Source organism: Ptychodera flava, chromosome 18 (genome assembly GCF_041260155.1).
Source record: "Ptychodera flava strain L36383 chromosome 18, AS_Pfla_20210202, whole genome shotgun sequence".
NCBI classification, from domain to species: Eukaryota; Metazoa; Hemichordata; class Enteropneusta; family Ptychoderidae; genus Ptychodera; species Ptychodera flava.
The window spans coordinates 24,092,559-24,111,635 of NC_091945.1; the positions used below are offsets into that span (position 1 = coordinate 24,092,559).

At 38.9% G+C, this 19,077-nt stretch overlaps 1 protein-coding gene and 1 long non-coding RNA gene across 2 annotated transcripts; one reads left to right on the forward strand and one right to left on the reverse strand.

Annotated features, from left to right (window-relative positions):
* The first annotated feature begins 65 nt into the window (after positions 1 to 65).
* LOC139117212 (glucose-6-phosphatase 2-like) lies at positions 66 to 18,630 on the forward strand. Its single transcript, XM_070680128.1, has 4 exons — positions 66 to 366; positions 16,026 to 16,135; positions 17,276 to 17,500; positions 17,991 to 18,630. The coding sequence occupies exons 1-4, from the start codon at positions 74 to 76 to the stop codon at positions 18,488 to 18,490; spliced, it is 1,128 nt and encodes a 375-aa protein (XP_070536229.1). The 5' UTR covers positions 66 to 73; the 3' UTR covers positions 18,491 to 18,630.
* Positions 2,709 to 5,657, reverse strand: LOC139117213 (uncharacterized). The gene is made up of 2 exons (XR_011548479.1): positions 5,216 to 5,657; positions 2,709 to 2,895 (listed from the first exon to the last, which is right to left on the reverse strand). It is a non-coding gene; the product is annotated as an uncharacterized lncRNA (long non-coding RNA).
* Positions 18,631 to 19,077: the final 447 nt, after the last annotated feature.

The window sequence follows — 19,077 nt, forward strand, 5'->3', positions numbered from 1 at the left end:
CGCTTTTGGTATTGTAACGCATCCTTGCTTTATTAACTGATAACATGACCGTTTTCACAGGCGATCGAGGCTGATGTCCGGCGTCTGGTCTGAACAGCCTTGCAACGTGTACGGTCGTACGACGTATGCCTGTAAACGTGCGTTAAAAATGGATTCACTGCATTCCCTGGGAGTCAGCTTTATCGAGTTACTGCAGCACACTTTCTCCAATTATGAAAATCACATGTTCTTCATGTCTCACATGGGAGACCCGAGGAACGCGTTCTTAATTTATTTTCCTGTCGTGTTTTGTTTCAGTCCAAACGCGGGTCAAAGGGTGCTGTGGGTCGCGGCCCTGGCAGAGTGGTTGAATGCAATATTGAAATGGTACGTATCTAGCACTGACCGTTGACTTACGTCTCAGGGCGGATGAAAGGGCCAGTAGCTGTAACTTGTGACTATTGTTTCACTAGTTTTGTTTTCATGGTCCACAGGTTCTTGTTCTAGTCACCATACATAGATGCACTGCACAGTCGCATGTGAACCGATACACGACAGCAGTTAAATAGTGTTAGACTGTCGACAGTCCCTTTTGCCTTTTTTGTCTATTATTGATGTAGTATAGTATCTTGCACATACGGAGATGGGAGATTCGCAAGCGCCAACGGCGGGAGAAAGCACAAGGGACTGTCCTCATTCGCTGCGCCCTCAACGACAACAACAGGGAAAACCCTTTTGCAACCTAACCCAGAGGAAATGATTGACAGGTGAAGTGGGACTTAGGTCTACTGTCAGGCACGGTCAGCTGGAACTACACCAACACAACATGGCAACGGCAAAGGAGCTTAACTACAGCAAAGCCTTGGAGGAACTCACTGGAGAAGACTTTCAGAGACAAGTTATTAATATTATATAGGGCTCAGCCCTGGTGTCGCGCCAGGGGTTAAGATTGGCAATGTTATTTGTATTGATTCATGATAAACTAATTGTTACTTCATAAACGTTTATATGACAACTATGCCCAGTTTCCCTATGATGAAAGCAGTTCACGTACGTACACGACGTCAAACCCTGCAGCAGGGCAGGTATAGATTTTCTGTTGCGTGTAAAAATTTTGGTAAAAATTGGCAATTTTTACAATGATAACAGCCTATTGCGTTAAACAAGGGACGTATTATGCAATCATTATCATTGCAATGGTAACCGCACTGCCCACCTTCCACTTGCAAGCTGAAAACTATAGCGTTCCGTCTAAAAACCGGCAATTTTTGAATCTAATTATTGACAGGGGGCGCTCTTCTATAATTCAATCCCAGCATTCTTTGCGTATGCCGCCGTTCATATGCACGACAGTTTTCTCCCTTTATCTATATTAACGATATTTTGTATCAGCGACAAAGTGCATAATAACATTTACTGGCTAATAAAAGAGGTATATTTTATAAAAGGCATGTTATATCATCGTAATTTGTTCGTATTTGTTATTTACGAGTACTCAAAAAAAAAAACATGGCGGCGCCCATAAAAGAAGGGTACACTTCCGGTTACTGGCATAGTATATTATGAATAAGCGCATGCGTAGTCAGTAAGCCGCTGGCGCGACTATTAACGGTTATGCTAGCTGCCTCTCTGCCTCCGCCCTGTTCTCGATGTCATATCTCATAAATAATTAACAGCAAGCCAAGTCCTGCAAGGAAGACGGTCCTCATGCCTTTAACACTCGTGGTAATGCCTGCGGCATTCCGAGTTCACGCCTTCAGTGCTACGCTTGTGAATTTCCCGTACATCAATAATATATGGAAAAGGCACAGTTACTGTCGACAGTCTTGCCGCTGTGTGCAATGCATTTTCAAATGCATAGCACACATTGGCCACCGTGTATCGGTTCACAAGTGACTGTGATGCACAGTGCATGATGTGGTGTCCAAGCCATGCAAATTACTATATTTTACAACTCTACATTTCTCTCAACTTTCTATATTACTTTTATTCAATTTTACAACTGACTTTCTGTGTCTCTAACATTCTATTTTACATTATATTACCATGCCCTGTCCGTCGCATTTTGATTGGTCGAGCTGAACCACATGACTGACCACAAATACACAGTAATGGTTTGTTTACATGCCCGTGAATATGAATAATAAAATTGACAACTCAAAGTATCGTAACGTTACGGCTCAAACATAAATCATAATCAATCACAAAATAAAATGGAGCACTTGTAGGTCAAGTTGAGATACTTCCCTTACCGAAATTTTAGGCCTCCCGCAAACTGTTACTGCAAATTTGCCGCAAGCTTTGCAGTAAATTTGCAGCAAACTATTTGCCGCAAATATGCGGGTGGTTCATTTTTCAGATGCAAATTAGGTTTCTTGTGAACTTGCTGCAAATATGCAGCAAACTCCCTGCCGCAACGTTGCTGCAAACTCTTTGCAGCAAATTTGCGGCACAATCCTTGCAGCAAACTTGCGGCAAATTAATTTGAATGTTACTGAAAATTGCCGCAAACTCCATACAGCAAATTATTTTATTTGCGCTGACCATTGTTTCTCGTGAAACTGGTATTTCAGTGTTTAGTTGGATAAAACACATCTTGTGCTGTCCACAGTCCGCCAATATATAAATATTATTTATCCAACTAAACTCTGAAATATCAGTTTCACGAGAAACAATGGTCAGCGCAAATAAAGTTATTATAAACAAAAAGATGACAGAGAAGAAAAAGGTGAATTCAATTGTGGTACAATTTATTTTATGCCATGTTCATTTCATGCCACATAAGTGCCATGATCATGTCAAGATTTTCTTTTGACTTGAGAAGTTTCATGTAACATTTACATTACTGTCAAAGGCTGCGATTTGGCTTTCTGTTCTCTGAATTTCTTGTCCCCTTTAGTGTACCAGCAATGGATTCTGAAAAATATAAATCGTTCAGGGAAGAGTGTAAGTCTTTACCGTTTGACCGAACAATTGTAAATTTCATGAAAGAAATCGATAATTATTTGAAAGTGAGACAAAATCAAGTTGAAAAATTGAAGCAGAAAATGCATAAATATTCATGATCGAAATTAAATTAATAATGATTAAAATGTCCGACAGCGGACAACTCGTCGTATGTTGTTTACATACACGACGGCGACAATCTGCAAAAATCTCAGCACTTACGAGGTATGTAATTGTCTCGAAACTGACATTGTACTAGCAGAAGTACTGGCTCGTACTTTCATATTACGAGTGACGTATGCAAGCTATAAGTCACACATGCCTTTTGACCTAATTTTTATGAATACGCCTAGGACTATGTTGTATTCCATAGATGAAAGATTTTTGTTATGTGAAAGGATTTTACGACAAACGAACGCTTAGACACATTTTCTGTGTATATTCGAAACTCGGAAGTAGGAGCGGGTGTGAACTTCGTATGATTATTTTTTTGGTCGTGAGAGCGGCCTAGCGGGTTCAGTGCAGTGCGGAGGAATACTTTTAGGCTTTGACTTTCGGACGAGTCTGTACGTACGGGTCAAGACTGGAGACGACGCGACACTCTCTGACTTATTACGCCAAGATGGTAGACTTTTTGCAGACGTCGATTGTAACATAAAACTGTTAAAGAAGAACCAAAGAAGAGGTTGCAATGTCCGAAATCAAGGAAGAGACCTCGATTGGTTGTAATGCACTTGAACCTACCGCCATTGTAAATCTTTTTTACTTTCTGGAATTCGAAAGTGCAATGATTTCACAGACATAAAACCTGCGTGGCTCGCGAGTCAGCTTATGACCTCGAAATAATCTGATCACCATATTATGTTAATCACAGTGTACAATGAATAATATGAAGGGTTTTATGAGTTGGCGGGTGTTTTTGTGGCACCCGTGTGTACCTCATGTTGTACAGTCTATTTGAAAATGACCTCTACTCAACAATGATTTTAAAGACTAACATTTTTCTGACCTCGCATTCAACTTAAAGTTTTGAAAAAGCACATTATCGGAACCACACTATTATTGGTGTGTATTGTTGAGAATACGGCCCCGCCTATTGAATAATGGTATAGTCAGGTCACTGTGGGGTCAATATTCATGTTTGTCATCGCGGAACTTGCAGAAGCCATACAAGATATCGATGCTCGATACTTCTATATTCAATTCGTTCGTTCGCGCTCCTGAACAACAAAAAAACATCACTCAAACCAACTCATCACATTCCAAACTTACCTAGCTACACTCAGTTCGGTAGATAAGTTCCAGGCATCAGTCGTAGTATAAATGCTGATGTCGATTTGTCGACGTCAATGAAGTCGGCGTCGAGGTAATAATGTATTTTACAAATATATTTATTTTAATATTTGGTGTTAATTAGAGGAAAATCACATCAGAGGATGGATGACGTATGTATTACAATATCCCGGGTAGGCTAAACTGGCCGTTTTGTTTATCGTTATTATTGCCTACTCCCACCGTACCGCCCATCGTCTGTAACTTGCATGCGATGTTTGCACACGAACGAACGCCCAATGCCAGTCACTCAGAGTCGTCGGTTTTCTTGCTATCCAAGTTGAAATATATGCAATTATGAATGTCATTTTTGAAAATTCACTAATGCATGCAATTCCAATTACGATGAACCCACAATTTATTGTTGTAGAGATTTTGTCAACAGTGTTATAAATATAGTGCTGCAAAGTCAGTAGTAGGGCCTACCCATGTGAAAGACGTTTTGAACTCGTTCCCGCACCCCCGTACTTGCTATATTCAAGCTGAAATCAGTCAAGTCATTACGTGTTTATTTCGCATATTTGCTATATTTTAGCACCCGTACTCAGCTCAGAACCCCTCTTTGACATTCTGTTTGGCATGTTTCTACGTTCATTTCGAATCCTATTTTGTCTTTTTTTTTCAACTCTCAGTTCGATGCTGTTTTTGTTTTTCCACGCTCAGCTTGACGCTCACTTTGTCGATTTTGGGACCTGCATTACGTCACTCGTACTTTGAAAGTACGGCACATTACGTCACTCGTACTTCGCTCGTATGAGCTCGTAGGTCTGCTCGTAGTTCGTCCGTTTTGAGACGATTAGATAAATGCACTTACTGTAAGTAACTGTTGTGAAACGAAAGTGAATTCAGTATGAATCAGTACTCAACGAAAATTTATCTTTAGGTAAAGATTGCAATACAACGATTACAGAACATAATTATAGCGATCGATGTACAGACGAACGGTACATTGACTTACATTTCTGAATGGCTCGCAGACGCTGGACGATTCCCGGTCCGGTTGCAGGTCTCACACCGTGCTGTGTGTAAATACCGTACTCAGAAAATATAGTCGGCATCTTTACTGCCGCTCGCGTTCACAAATTTAGAACTCCGCCTGTCCCAGTGGTACTGTATACACGTTTTTGCACTATGTGATATCATTTGGCTGGCGATTCCATAGAAAGATCACGAAATTGTCCACTAGATAACTCCCTGCTCACAAGTACGCAGCCGACACTGGCCGATGGTACTAAAATCTAACTTCGCGCCGATCAAGCCTCATGACGATAACGGAAGTGCGATCTATAAATCATTATGCGATTGATAATGTAGTCCCGTTTTTAAATGCTGGAATTGACTCTACATCTGCACCAATCCGTTATATTTCATACTTAAAATAGCATTTAATGAAAATGGTTATTTTTATCATAGAAAGACTAAAAAGAGAGTAAAAATTCTTTCAGCACGAAGAATCAATATCAATGCGCGAACTGACCTTGATGAACCGTGACCGGAGAATGTAAACATGTCGGCTGCTCGCAGCTGATACACAGGACGTGTTGGACGTTGGTGAAGCGGTGCTTTGAATTTTCGTACAGCGACTCGGGATGGAGTGTAATCCTAAACCTCAAATTTGTGCTCGGCAATTATAACTCTAACGCTGAAAACATGGACAAAAGCCTTTTACCTCGACCCATGTTATCAGAAGGCGAGATTTTATCAGCGGCATCGATGGGACAGACTGTAAGCTGCAGTGCACTGTACGTACCGTATACATGTACTATATTGATGGGATGAATAGCTTGGAGCACAGCCACTACTCTGCTTGGAGGTAGTAGCGGAAACATTACTGTACAGATTTGCAGTAACAAAAGTCTACGACGTGTCGTTACAGACAATCATCAAACGCACATTTCGTTCGAAACTGTTTGCATTTTGGTATCATTCGCAGAAAATACAGGGTGTAACTTGCAAGACAGACAAGTCCCTGTTTCAAAAAATTGTTTCCCTAAAAATTCAGTTTTCGATCCAACCATAATTTACCCAACCAGATTGTCAAAGGGTACTTTTATTACATTATGTCACTACAGTATATACTATAGATGCACTCTATATCCATGCAATGCTTTCACCAGCATAACTGAAGCTGTTCATTATCTAGCATTACCAGTTATTATAATTTAAAAAGTGGATTGTCTGTTATGAAATAAATGAACATAAAATATAAATGAAAGATCAATTTTATGTTGCTTACACATGACTGGTCACGAAGTGCAATGGTACACAGTGTGTAGTGTGTACTCCCTGGTAATGAAATAGTGGGAAATATGTCAATCATGTGTTGCTGCATATTTGCAGCAATAATCTGGTTTGCCGCAAATTTGCAGCAACTTAGTCGTTTACCGCAAATTTGCTGCAAACTGACTTAAGGGTTTGCAGGAGGGTCACATCTACCGGCAAACTTCTGCAACTCCTTCCTGCAAGCTATGTGCTTGCTGCATATTTGCAGCAAACTTACGGCAAATTTGCAGTAGAAATAATTTTCGGTAAGGGTTTATCTGAAAACATCTCCGGATTTGCCAATTTTTTACAGCTTGCGTGACAGTGCGTCGCGTATTGCTCAGTTTCTGGGGCCCAGTTGTCGTTCGCTCCTGGAATTTTCGGAAATTTTGACGATTTTCTTGGGTTCACTGATAATATAATAGAAATAACAGACTCCGCTCTGACCATTAACGTTTATTTGTTGGCGCGGGCTAGAGGAAAGCCAAATTAACGGGCTCGGCAAGCCTCGCCCGTTAAGTTTTGGCTTTCCTCTCGCCCTTGCCCACAAATAAACGTTAATGGTCAGCACGTCGCCCGTTATTTCTATATTCTTCTTCATGTAGAATACTTCATCATGCTACGTCATCATGTCAGTTTCACAATTCAACATTTTAATTCCAATCCACCGAGATTGAATTCTGCTTGTGCAAACATGCAGTCATCAGATTCATTGACCTTCATGACAAGTGTAACAGGCATTTCAAAAACCAAATGGGAATTTGTTATGTTCAATTGTAAAATGATGTTAAGATAAAAAAATTGAGAGTAATAGTGTTGCCGTTGAATCGTGAAACTGTGAAACGATAAAGTACCAGGTTAGTAGTAGAATGAGGCATCATGGGCTAGTGGCTAGAGTAGTGGACGCATGATCAAAGGATGGTGAATTCGAGCCCCGGCATGCATGGCCATTGTGTTGTGTCCTTGAGCAAGGCACTTTATTCCTTATTGCTTCTACCAACCCAGGAGTGATGGGTACCTGGTAGGACAGTGGTTGTAATGTGTGCATTTAGCTCTGCTGGGCTGATTGGCTGCACATGTGAGCTGTTGTTTGCTCCCCAGGGAGTTGAGTGGTATCATATTAGGTCCAGTGACCAGGGGTATAATAATTGTAAAGCACCTTGAGCACATGTAGGCCTACTTGTGGATTTGTGTGCTACATAAGAACCCATTATTATTATTAATATTATATAGGGCTCAGCCCTTGGTGTCGCGCCAGGCGTTGAGATTAAAAATGTCATTCATGATTAGTAATCGTAAAGGATAAAATAGAATTAATTGTTACTTTCTATATACGTTTGTACAACTATGACCGGTTTACCCTCTGAGTTCTGATGAAAACAGTTCACGTACACGATGTCAGACCCTGTAGGTATAGATTTTCTGTAATGTGTAAAAAAGTTCGACAAAAATTTGCAATTTTTACCATGATAACTACCTATTGTGTTTAACAAGGGACGTATTGTGCCATCATTCACCTTGCAATAGTAACTGTACCGCCAAACTTCCGATATTGTAAGCTGAAAACCAGCGTTACGTCTAAAAACGGGACAATTTTGCACCAAATATTTGACACAGAGGGCGCTTTTCTAAGATTCAATCTCAGCATTCTTTGCGAATGTTCTCGTTCATATGCACGACAGTTTTCTCTCTTCTTCTATTTTTTAGGCGTGATAGTAACGATATTTTGTATCAGCGACAGGGTGGATAATATAATTACTAGCTAATAAAAAAGATATATTTTATTAATGGCATGCTATAAAATAATAGCGAGCACGTTTCGTATTTGTTTATTTACGAGCAACTCAAAAAAAACATGGCGGCGCCCATGAAAGTAGGGTACACTTCCGGTTATACGCATAGTATATATTATAAATATGCGCATGTGTAGTCAGTAAGCTGCTGGCGCGATTATTATTATTATTATTCAAAGAAAATTCTTTGTTTGCCGTCCTTGGATTTTTGAAAAACCTACCAGCCAGTCAGGGAAAAAACAAACACAGACAAAAACACAAGTGCATTAACATAAGCTCATTTTTTATTTGGCTTATTTTAGAAAAAATAATATCTTTATTTGTAATAGTGTAAACATTGTATTTGTTTTCTTAATTTTCTCTGAAAACCTCCCGGCACACTGATGGCAAACAAAGAATTTTATTTAAAGCCCCTAAAATAGAAATGTGGAAAGAGATGCAGAAAGTTGAGTTGTAAAATTGAATGTGGAATAGTAATACATAATTTTTGCATGGATTGGCACCATACAGTACAGTTCAGTGCAGTCTGAGTGTTGAGCGTGACAACTCTGCCTGCAGTGTACAATGTTAAGACTGCGTTGTTGTTGTTGATACGTGCAGAGAAAACGAACAAAAGGGTGAACTCAGCAGTTAACGTTTAAACAAAATTTATTACAAAAATAAAACTAATTGCTAAGTCAGGGATAGAGTACAAGCTTTAAAGTGTACAGACTACTTATCTCAGCTGGGACGGCAAAGCTCCAGTCTCAGAGTTGTAACAGTCAGTTGGATGAATGAACAGTCCTTGCAGGCTTGAAGCTGCACAAAGTCCACAGTATAAATAATCCAGCGTTGACAGTGAAGGTCTTGAAAAGTCTTGAGAATGACTACTGCTGGAGTTTAGTAACACACAAGAGACACGATCCCAAAAGTCTGACTGGAAGCTGTGCACGTCCCTTTTATAAAGGCATGTAAGAACAATCTAGAACTTTTATTGACATGCTAATTACTATTCTAAAATTATCTCCCTTACACAACTAATCAACTTTCCAGAACATTCCAAACATGACTAATTGAATTCAAGGTTGTGAGGTCATCAAGGGCAGTGACCTTGAGAATGTTCTAGACTAATTGAACTCAGGTCATGATGAGTGTGGGGGAAATGACCTACATAACACACCCCCTCTTCAAAAAAAGAAAATTTTTCAAAGAAAAATCTTTCTTTTACAAATGTAATCTTGAAAAGGATTTAAGTACTCAAATTTTGTTTTACTCTAAAGTAAAACTTCTTGAAAGTGAACAACAATAAACTCTAAATACGAGAGAGACAGTCTGCAATTAAATTGTCTCTGCCTTGGATATGTCTAATGTCAAGATTAAACTCCTGTAACATTAAACTCCATCTTAGCAATCTCTGATTTTTGCCTTTAAATTTCTGCAGAAAAACAAGAGGGTTGTGATCAATATAAACCACTATTGGCTGATTTGAAGAAGTAACATAAACTTCAAAATGCTGTAAAGCTAATATCAAAGATAAACACTCTTTTTCAATTGTAGAGTAGTTTCTCTGGGATTTGTTAAATTTGCGTGAAAAATAGCAAACAGGATGATCTACACCATGACTATCCTCTTGCAATAAAACAGCACCAGCAGCCGTATCACTAGCATCCACAGCTAATTTGAATGGCAAAGTGAAATCTGGTGCAGACAACACTGGAGCACTTTGAAGTATGGCTTTAAGTGTATCAAATGCCTGTTGGCATTGCTCTGACCAAACAAACTTTACTTTCTTTTTAAGTAAGTTAGTCAAAGGCTCAGTAATTGTGGAGAAATTTGGACAGAATTTTCTGTAGTAACCAGCCATACCGAGAAAGCGCATCAGTTGTCGTTTGCAGTTTGGTATGGGAAAACTTGAAATGGCACTGATTTGGCATCAACAGGTTTTACCTCACCCTGTCCTACAGTATGTCCGAGGTAAGTTACCCTTGCCCAACCAAACTCAGATTTGGCAAGGTTGACAGTCAACATTGCTTTGCTCAGTCTCTCAAAGAACTTCCGCATGAGCTTGATGTGTTCCTCCCAGGTGTCACTATACAGGACGACGTCGTCAACGTAGGCTGCACACCCGTCTAGCCCGGATATGACGTCGTTGATCATCCGTTGGAACGTTGCCGGAGAGTTCTTCATTCCGAATGGCATCACCTTGTACTGGAACAATCCGTCTGGTGTAACAAAGGCGGATATTTCACGAGCACGATCCGTCAGAGGGACTTGCCAAAATCCCTTCAGTAGGTCAAATTTTGTCACATACTTGGCTTTTCCCACTCGGTCGATGCAGTCATCAATCCTCGGGATTGGGAAAGTGTCTGTCTTTGTTAAAGTGTTGACCTTCCTAAAGTCTGTGCACATACGATAACTGTGATCTGATTTGGGAACAAGTATGCACGGCGAACTCCAGTTACTTTTACTGGGGTTCAATAAAGTCATTGTCCAGCAGGTATTTGACTTCTTCCTGGAGATACTTTGCTTTTGTTGGATTCAGTCTGTATGGATGTTGTTTTACAGGCTTACTGTCCCCAACATCAACGTCGTGATAGATGACGTTTGTCCTCGTTGGAACATCTTGAAATAGGTGTTTATATTCGTGGAGCAGTTTTTTCACCTGTTGTTGTTGTTCTGGCTGGAGGTGTGCCAACTTTGTAGACTCCAGCTTCTCCAGGATTTCTGAGTTCTGAAGCTTGACCGAGCCCAGCTTTGCGTTTAGAGTATTTTCACTCAAGTCAGTTTCAGTATCACTATCTTCATAATGGTTTGAACTGACTGCACTGACAGGCTGAGTTATAGTAGGATTATCCCTATCCAAATATGGCTTAAGCATATTTATGTGACATAGCTGTTTTTGTTTCGCCTGTCAGGTGTTATTATGATGTAATTTAAATCACTCAATTTCTTATCAATTGGGTATGGCCCAAAGTAACGAGCATGGAGTGGTTTGCCAGGAATTGGAAGTAGAACAAGAACTTTTTGACCTGGTTCAAACTTCCGTTTTGAGGTGCTTTTATCATATTTGGTTTTCATTGACTGCTGAGATGACTCAAGATTTTCTCTGGCTAATTCACATGCTTTAGAGAGTTTTGTACGAAAATCTGACACATATTGCAAAATATTCAGACAATCATCATCGTCTGATAGGAATTTCTCTTTATGAGCTTAAGTGGGCCACGGACTGTATGTCCAAATACAAGCTCAAATGGGCTAAAACCAAGAGACTCCTGAATTGACTCTCTAACAGCAAAGAGCAAAAAATGAATTCCTTCATCCCACTGCTTCTCTGTGTCAAAACAGTAGGTCCTAATCATGTTTTTCAAAGTTTGATGAAATCGCTCAAGAGCACCCTGACTTTCTGGATGATAGGCGGATGACCTATACTGTTTAATGCCTAGCTGATCCATTACTTGTTGAAAAATTCCAGACATAAAGTTGGAGCCTTGATCGGACTGGACACATTTAGGGAGGCCAAATAAAGTGAAAAATTTGACTAAAGCTTTCACTATAGTCTTTGTCTTTATATTTCTCAGTGGTATGGCTTCTGGGAACCGAGTTGATGTACACATTATTGTCAGCATGTACTCATTTCCTGATCTTGTTTTTGGTAGGGGCCCAACACAGTCTATTAGTATCCTACTAAATGGTTCTTGGAATGCAGGAATTGGCTGTAAAGGGGCCTTTGGAATGGTCTGATTTGGCTTTCCTACCATTTGACATGTGTGACAAGTTTTACAGAAATGTGCTACATCCTGCCTGAGATTAGGCCAATAAAAGTGACTGAGAATTTTATGATAAGTTTTCCTGACTCCTAAGTGACCAGCCCAGGGGGTTTCATGGGCCAGGCGCAATATTTCAGCACGGTAGGGCTTTGGAACCACAATTTGATGTTTTATAGCCCAATCGTCATCAACCAAAACGTCTGGAGGTCTCCATTTACGCATGAGAATACCAGATTTTGTATAATAGGAAACAGAGCTATCTGAAGTTTTACCTTCATCATCTACTCTGTCAAACAAAGACAAAATATCTGGGTCTTTGTGTTGTTCTGCAATGAGATTTGATCTAGAAAATGTCTGACTTTGGTCAGCAGAAGTTTACTGCAAGTTTCAAATTCACGAGGGATAACGGAATGATCCGTGTCAAACACCTGACTGAGAAAGGTGTCATTTAAGTCAACATCTGTGACATTATTTTGAGAGTATTTTGATTCTCGGAAGTTTTCTTTGACATGGCTCGAGTAATTGCACACGAAGGAAATAAATCGGGTATCTCTTGTTCAATTGGCTCTGGATCCTGATCTAAACTAGGATTATCAGTCACAAGTGGATTAGTAATGACCTTGTCCCCAGCAAGGTCGTTTCCGAGAAGAAGGTGAATCCCTTCAAAAGGCAAAAAAAGGCCTAATACCTAAAGTCACAGGTCCAGAAACAAAGTCCGAAGACAAATAGACATTATGGAGAGGAACAGGAATGTAGTCATGACAATCTACCCCCTTAATAAGAACTTTAGAACCTGAAAATGACTTTTCAGAAACGGCAGGGTATCTGCCAACAAAAGAGACTGGGAAGCCCCGGTATCTCTTAAAATTTTGACAGGGGTAGCGGAAGAAAAATCACTAGAAAGTGATATAAAAACCATCATGAATAAATGGTTCGAAAATACCCATAATGCTATCTTGAGAAGAACTGACCTTGACCTCATTAATTGGGGTTGAGAGGGATTTAACCTCAGAAAATGTGTTACACACATTATTAGACTCTAATTGAGTTGATGAAGAAATAAAGCCGGTGGGCTTAGATCCACTTTGACCACTTTGACCTTCACGTTTTCTTTCAATTTGAAACACTCTGACATTAAATGGCCGTCTTTCTTACAATAATTACAAGAAAGTGTACCAAACTGTTGTCAGAAGGAGATTGAGACTTGGGATCTGATGATGTGGGAGTGTTACTTGAACTCTGTGAACTGTTGTCATTTGATTTTCTACTGTCCTTTGAAAAATTCTTGGATGAAAAGGACGAGTTAAATTTACCTGCATTGTTTCTGTATGAAAAGGACTGGGACGTGTTGCTGAGAAATGAAGATTTATGGGTCAATGAATAATCATCGGCCAAACGTGCAGCAACCTCCAATGTATCTGCCTTTTGTTCATTGATAAACGTCTTGATGTCACTCCGGATGCACCTTTTAAATTCCTCAATCAAACGAGCTGTCGTAATTTGTCATAATTCTGACTGACCTTTTCAGAAGAACACCAACGATCAAACAGTTGTTCTTTTGTTCGAGCAAATTCAACGTAAGTTTGATCTTTCACCTTCTCACAATCCCTAAATTTCTGACGGTAAGCTTCAGGCACCAACTCATAACCCTTGAGAATTAATTCCTTCACAGAATCATAATCTGAAGCCTGCTCTACTGACAACTGAATGTAAATTTCTCTGGCTTTACCCACCAAAGCACTCTGCAAAAGCATAGACCAGGACTCCTTAGGCCAGTTCAGACTCTGAGCAATTTTCTCAAAATGAAGGAAATATTTATCAACATCCTTTCTTGGAAAGGGGGAACTAACCTGAAATGCTTAGTGATGTCAAACTTGTCTGAAGGGAAGAATTTTCCTGACTGTCCAAGCTCTAAACGTTTTATTTCTACCTGCAATCGCTGTTCTTTTAATCGCAATTCTTTTTCTCTCTGTCTTTCTTCCATTTCTAATCTTTCCTGCCTTTCTTTTTCTTTCATTTGTAATTCTTTTTCTTTCATTTGTAATTCTTTTTCTTTCTGTCTTTCTTCCATTGCTAACTTTTCACGTGCCAAATCTGCCTGTATTTCTAACTCTAATTTTCTGAGTTCAAAGGAAGACTCAGGTTCATAATCTTTTAGGGCAGATTCCTCAAAATGGCCTGAATCAACTAAATGTTTTGCAATCTTGAACTGTATCTCTCGCTTGCGCATAGATCTTTTGACATCTACTTTAAGGAAATTTGCCAGTGCTATGAGGTTGTCTTTTCTGAGGGATTAAATGTGTCCTGATCAAGGTCCTCCATAAATTCGTCTGGCTTGAATTCCGCCATGATTAAATTTCGCTGAGTTCACAGTGTAAAGTAGTTTTGAAAAGGTAGGCAAAATGTTGTCAAACGGCTCAAAATATTCGTATCCCGGACAAGCCCCCAATTTGTTACGTGCAGAGAAAACGAACAAAAGGGTGAACTCAGCAGTTAACGTTTAAACAAAATTTATTACAAAAATAAAACTAATTGCTAAGTCAGGGATAGAGTACAAGCTTTAAAAGTGTACAGACTACTTATCTCAGCTGGGACGGCAAAGCTCCAGTCTCAGAGTTGTAACAGTCAGTTGGATGAATGAACAGTCCTTGCAGGCTTGAAGCTGCACAAAGTCCACAGTATAAATCCAGCGTTGACAGTGAAGGTCTGAAAAGTCTTGAAAAGTCTTGAGAATGACTACTGCTGGAGTTTAGTAACACACAAGAGACACGATCCCAAAAGTCTGACTGGAAGCTGTGCACGTCCCTTTTATAAAGGCATGTAAGAACAATCTAGAACTTTTATTGACATGCTAATTACTATTCTAAAATTATCTCCCTTACACAACTAATCAACTTTCCAGAACATTCCAAACATGACTAATTGAATTCAAGGTTGTGAGGTCATCAAGGGCAGTGACCTTGAGAATGTTCTAGACTAATTGAACTCAGGTCATGATGAGTGTGGGGGAAATGACCTACATAACAGTGTTGATAAGTGAATTCTGGTCTGGACCCGAACTAAAATGTGAACAACAACTATGCATTCTACATGCAAAGATGCTGTGTTAACAAGCTAAATGGTGTTGCAATATGTCTTGGAGAGTAGAACAAGTTCAACTTTCAATTGACATACAGAACAAAAACAGAAAAAAAATATTAAAAGTCACAGGAAGTTGAGCTACCTGGCTCTAAATTTTTTATGATGATTTGTTTTTGTTTGTTGATGTCGTACTGGCACTTTCAAGTCTATTTTTCTACTATTTTTGTGGCCATGTGTAAATTTTTATATCCCTTTTCTGTTTTTTATGGGCTAGTTCACGAAATAGTAAATTAAGAAAATAAATGTTAAACATAAGAAGGTCTATAATCAGTAAACAATATATATTCATGCATGTTACTCAGGTAGTACATGTAAAGAGTGCAGTAATAGCTACTCTATTGCTCGTCTTTGCATAGCGGTAGCTCCATAGTCTGTGCAGGACAAGATGGTGAATCACAGTGATCACAGTGATTACATATGTTAAGGAGTTCAAATGGTCTTGTCTACTTATACAATATGTCATATGGAACATTCCGCTCCGGTACACAGCTTTTGACCTTGTAGGTTTATATTTTCAGAGTCAGTCAATTACTTTATTGCTCAACAGCAAATACAGGGAGCTAGGGGTGCCAATGTATTAATATGCAGTGGCTAGTATCCTATGCAGTCCAAGGCTAGTTGCACCTCAATGTCTCCATTCCTTGTGGCAATGTGCACCCCTTCTTTCTTTAAGGCATCTTAACACCTGAATGATAAAGATGGCGACAATAAAATGGCAACAATAAAATAATTAGCTCAGTTTGCACACTTAATCAAAATAACAGTTAACATATCCTAACTCTGCCATTCTTGAGTGAAATTTATTGGTTTAATCATGACTTTACAGGTTGCTGTATGGTCAGCGTCCGTACTGGTGGGTACATGAAACGTCCATCTATGGTAAAGACAATGTGCCTGATTTACATCAATTTCCACTCACCTGTGAGACAGGCCCAGGTAACTGATGTTATAGACACAGATCCATAATGTATGAAGAAGCTCTCAATTAGAGACCAGTATCTCCATGTGCACAAGCAATTTGATGTCGAAAAATGACAATGATAGTATATTGCAATATGAGATTCATAGTTTTCATATGATCATATGTCACTTAGTCATATATGGTGTTTATGCAAAGACTTGATTCGTGTATGGTGTTTATGCAAAGACTTGATTCGTGTATGGTGTTTATGCAAAGACTTGATTCGTGTATGGTGTTTATGCAAAGACTTGATTCGTGTATGGTGTTTATGCAAAGACTTGATTCGTATATGGTGTTTATGCAAAGACTTGATTTGGTCAATTGTATTTTCACTCGTTATGATATTAGCATATAGAAATACATGTAAATGTCAACACTTTGCAGTTTTCACAATCTTCTGGGTTGGCCTGAATTTTTCAGATTTTGGAAATTAATTTCATCAGTTATGCTTTTTTCATACATTTTTTTGTGCATATCAACTTTTTAGTGTCAATGATGTGTTATTCAAATGATATGTGATTCAAAAATCATCAAGGCCAACAATAGTTTAAGGGTTTGCTTGTGTCAGATCAAAGTGTGATATCTGGGACTTGAAGGTTAGACAAACATGGAAAGGTTACAAAACATGCACGTATTAAAAGCTTAAGAATTGAGATTGCTCGGTTTACAATCACAAACAACACAGATTTGTAAATCCAATTTTATACTCATTTGAAAAAGAACAACTGCTAAAATTTTACCAAAACAATTTGCAAAAGTTATCAATATACCTTCTTGTACAAGAACATGCTTTAAATGTTGTTCTCGCCAGTTTGACTTTGAACAAATATTCCTGGAAATGAATGATGAAAGACAAAGTCTGAAACCCAAGCTAATGTGATATTGTGGTTAGTGCAAAATTTACGAATTGTGCCATGATGACAAAAGATTTTTGGTCTTGAATGAAAAAATATCAAAAACTATCAAAGCTTCAATCAAACCTTTCATAATGATAATATTAGATTGAAAAACTATGTAAGTCAAGGAATTGGTACATGTTAGTAGCTACTTATTTGGGACGTCATGATGGAAAACCCTTTTGACATAGAGGGCGCTGTTTCATTTCTTCTATACAGGAAGCCCCTCGGGTCATGCGATGGTCACTGCATCAGTTTGGTTTGTGATGGTCACTGCATTCACCAGTGTATCCAACAAATCAAAACAACCAACTGCCGAAAGTAATGGATTCAAGTCACTGTTGTCATGGTTATTGTTTACTGGCGTCATGGTGATGGTATCAACATCACGTTTGTTTATAGCTACTCACTTTCCACATCAGGTACTTTTTGGCACAGTGGTAGGTGAGTATAAATACATAAAATGTTGTCAAATATGACACTCTTTCAAATCTAAAAATTAGAAGTTTGGACAGCTGCCCATTATGGTGTGCCATCAGGGTTAAGCTTGCTTTTCCACACTACAATAATCCGAAAATCACTGATACAGCAACAGATTAGATTTCACATAGCCAACCATGCCATGTACAGTCTAGAAGATGTGTATGAGCCATCAATGGCCGTGTTTATGTTCAGTGACTTTAAAATTACTGCAGTGTGGAAAATAAATTCAGCTCTAATGACATACAAACTTTATTTAACTATAACATTCATATATTTGTAGAATTTTTTCAATAACTCTCCAGAGAAGCAATTATGCCTTAAAATGTTATATTTTAATGCGTTTTTGAAAACTTGTTTTCAAATCATGCCAGTATTAGGAAAACTTAACTTCTGAATGCCTTTCACTGACTTCTGTCTTTTCTACCATAGTTTTATATTTATTTTATTTCAGGTATGATATTGGCATACATTTGCAACCATGCTCCCTTGGAAGATCTAAAACTTCACAACTACATCATAGGTAGTGTTTGTATCATATCAACATCAGTGGTGCTGTATTTCACCCTGCAATCACTCGGATTTAATCCCGGATGGAGTGTGTCACTAGCCATGAAGTGGTGCATTAAATCCGAATACATTCATCTGGATACCACCCCATTCTACGCTTTGTCCCGTGATGCTGGCTGCGTGCTGGGCTTGGGCGTGATTCTGATATCTGTTGGTAGTCGGTTCCCAGATGCCTTGCGAGGAAAGATTGATGTCATGGCAAGCCTTATAGCTGCCCTCTGCTGTTTTATATACTGCAGAGCTATTGAAATGATTTCACTCCCTCAGGAAAACATACTGCTTTTCTACACCTATGGGTTCCTGAAGAATAGCTTGATTCCAATAGGTGTTGTATCGCTACGATGTCTGGTGGCGTCTCTGATTTGTAAACAAAAGAACCATTGACATAGTGCACAGTAAGTGAGATATCGGACAAGTCTTTCCCCTTCTACCACAAGACCTGCTTTAGATCACAGTGGGATGCAGTATTTTTTATTGCTTCGTCCACCTAAACAGTGATTTTTTTAAAAGTATAACTTTTTAAGTCGAAAACAGAAAGTTACAAAGTCAACCCTGTAAAAGTAATGTTGAAGTCAAGGTTACCTATGCCCATAGCTGAGGAAAAACATAAGTGTGTATAATTGTAAACATGCAGGTGAAAGTCAATTGCCAAGAACTAAACAGAAGTGTTTATAAGTGTAAACATTTCAGTCAAAATGTCAAAGTTAATTGTCAAGAACTAAACATAATCTTGACGTTCAGGTCAAAGTATCAAAGTCGTTGTCAAACAGTGAAATATGTCTTTTAGATGATGCAATTTATGCTGTGCACTTCACAGTTGACATTGTGGTTGATCAGTGCTTGACTGAGCAATTCAGATGTTTTTGATTCTTGTGAAACAAATCAGACCAGTTCTAGCATCAGAGAAAATGTAACACATGAACACCCTAGAAAAGATAAGAATACAAGGTTTCATCAAGCGAAGAAATCAG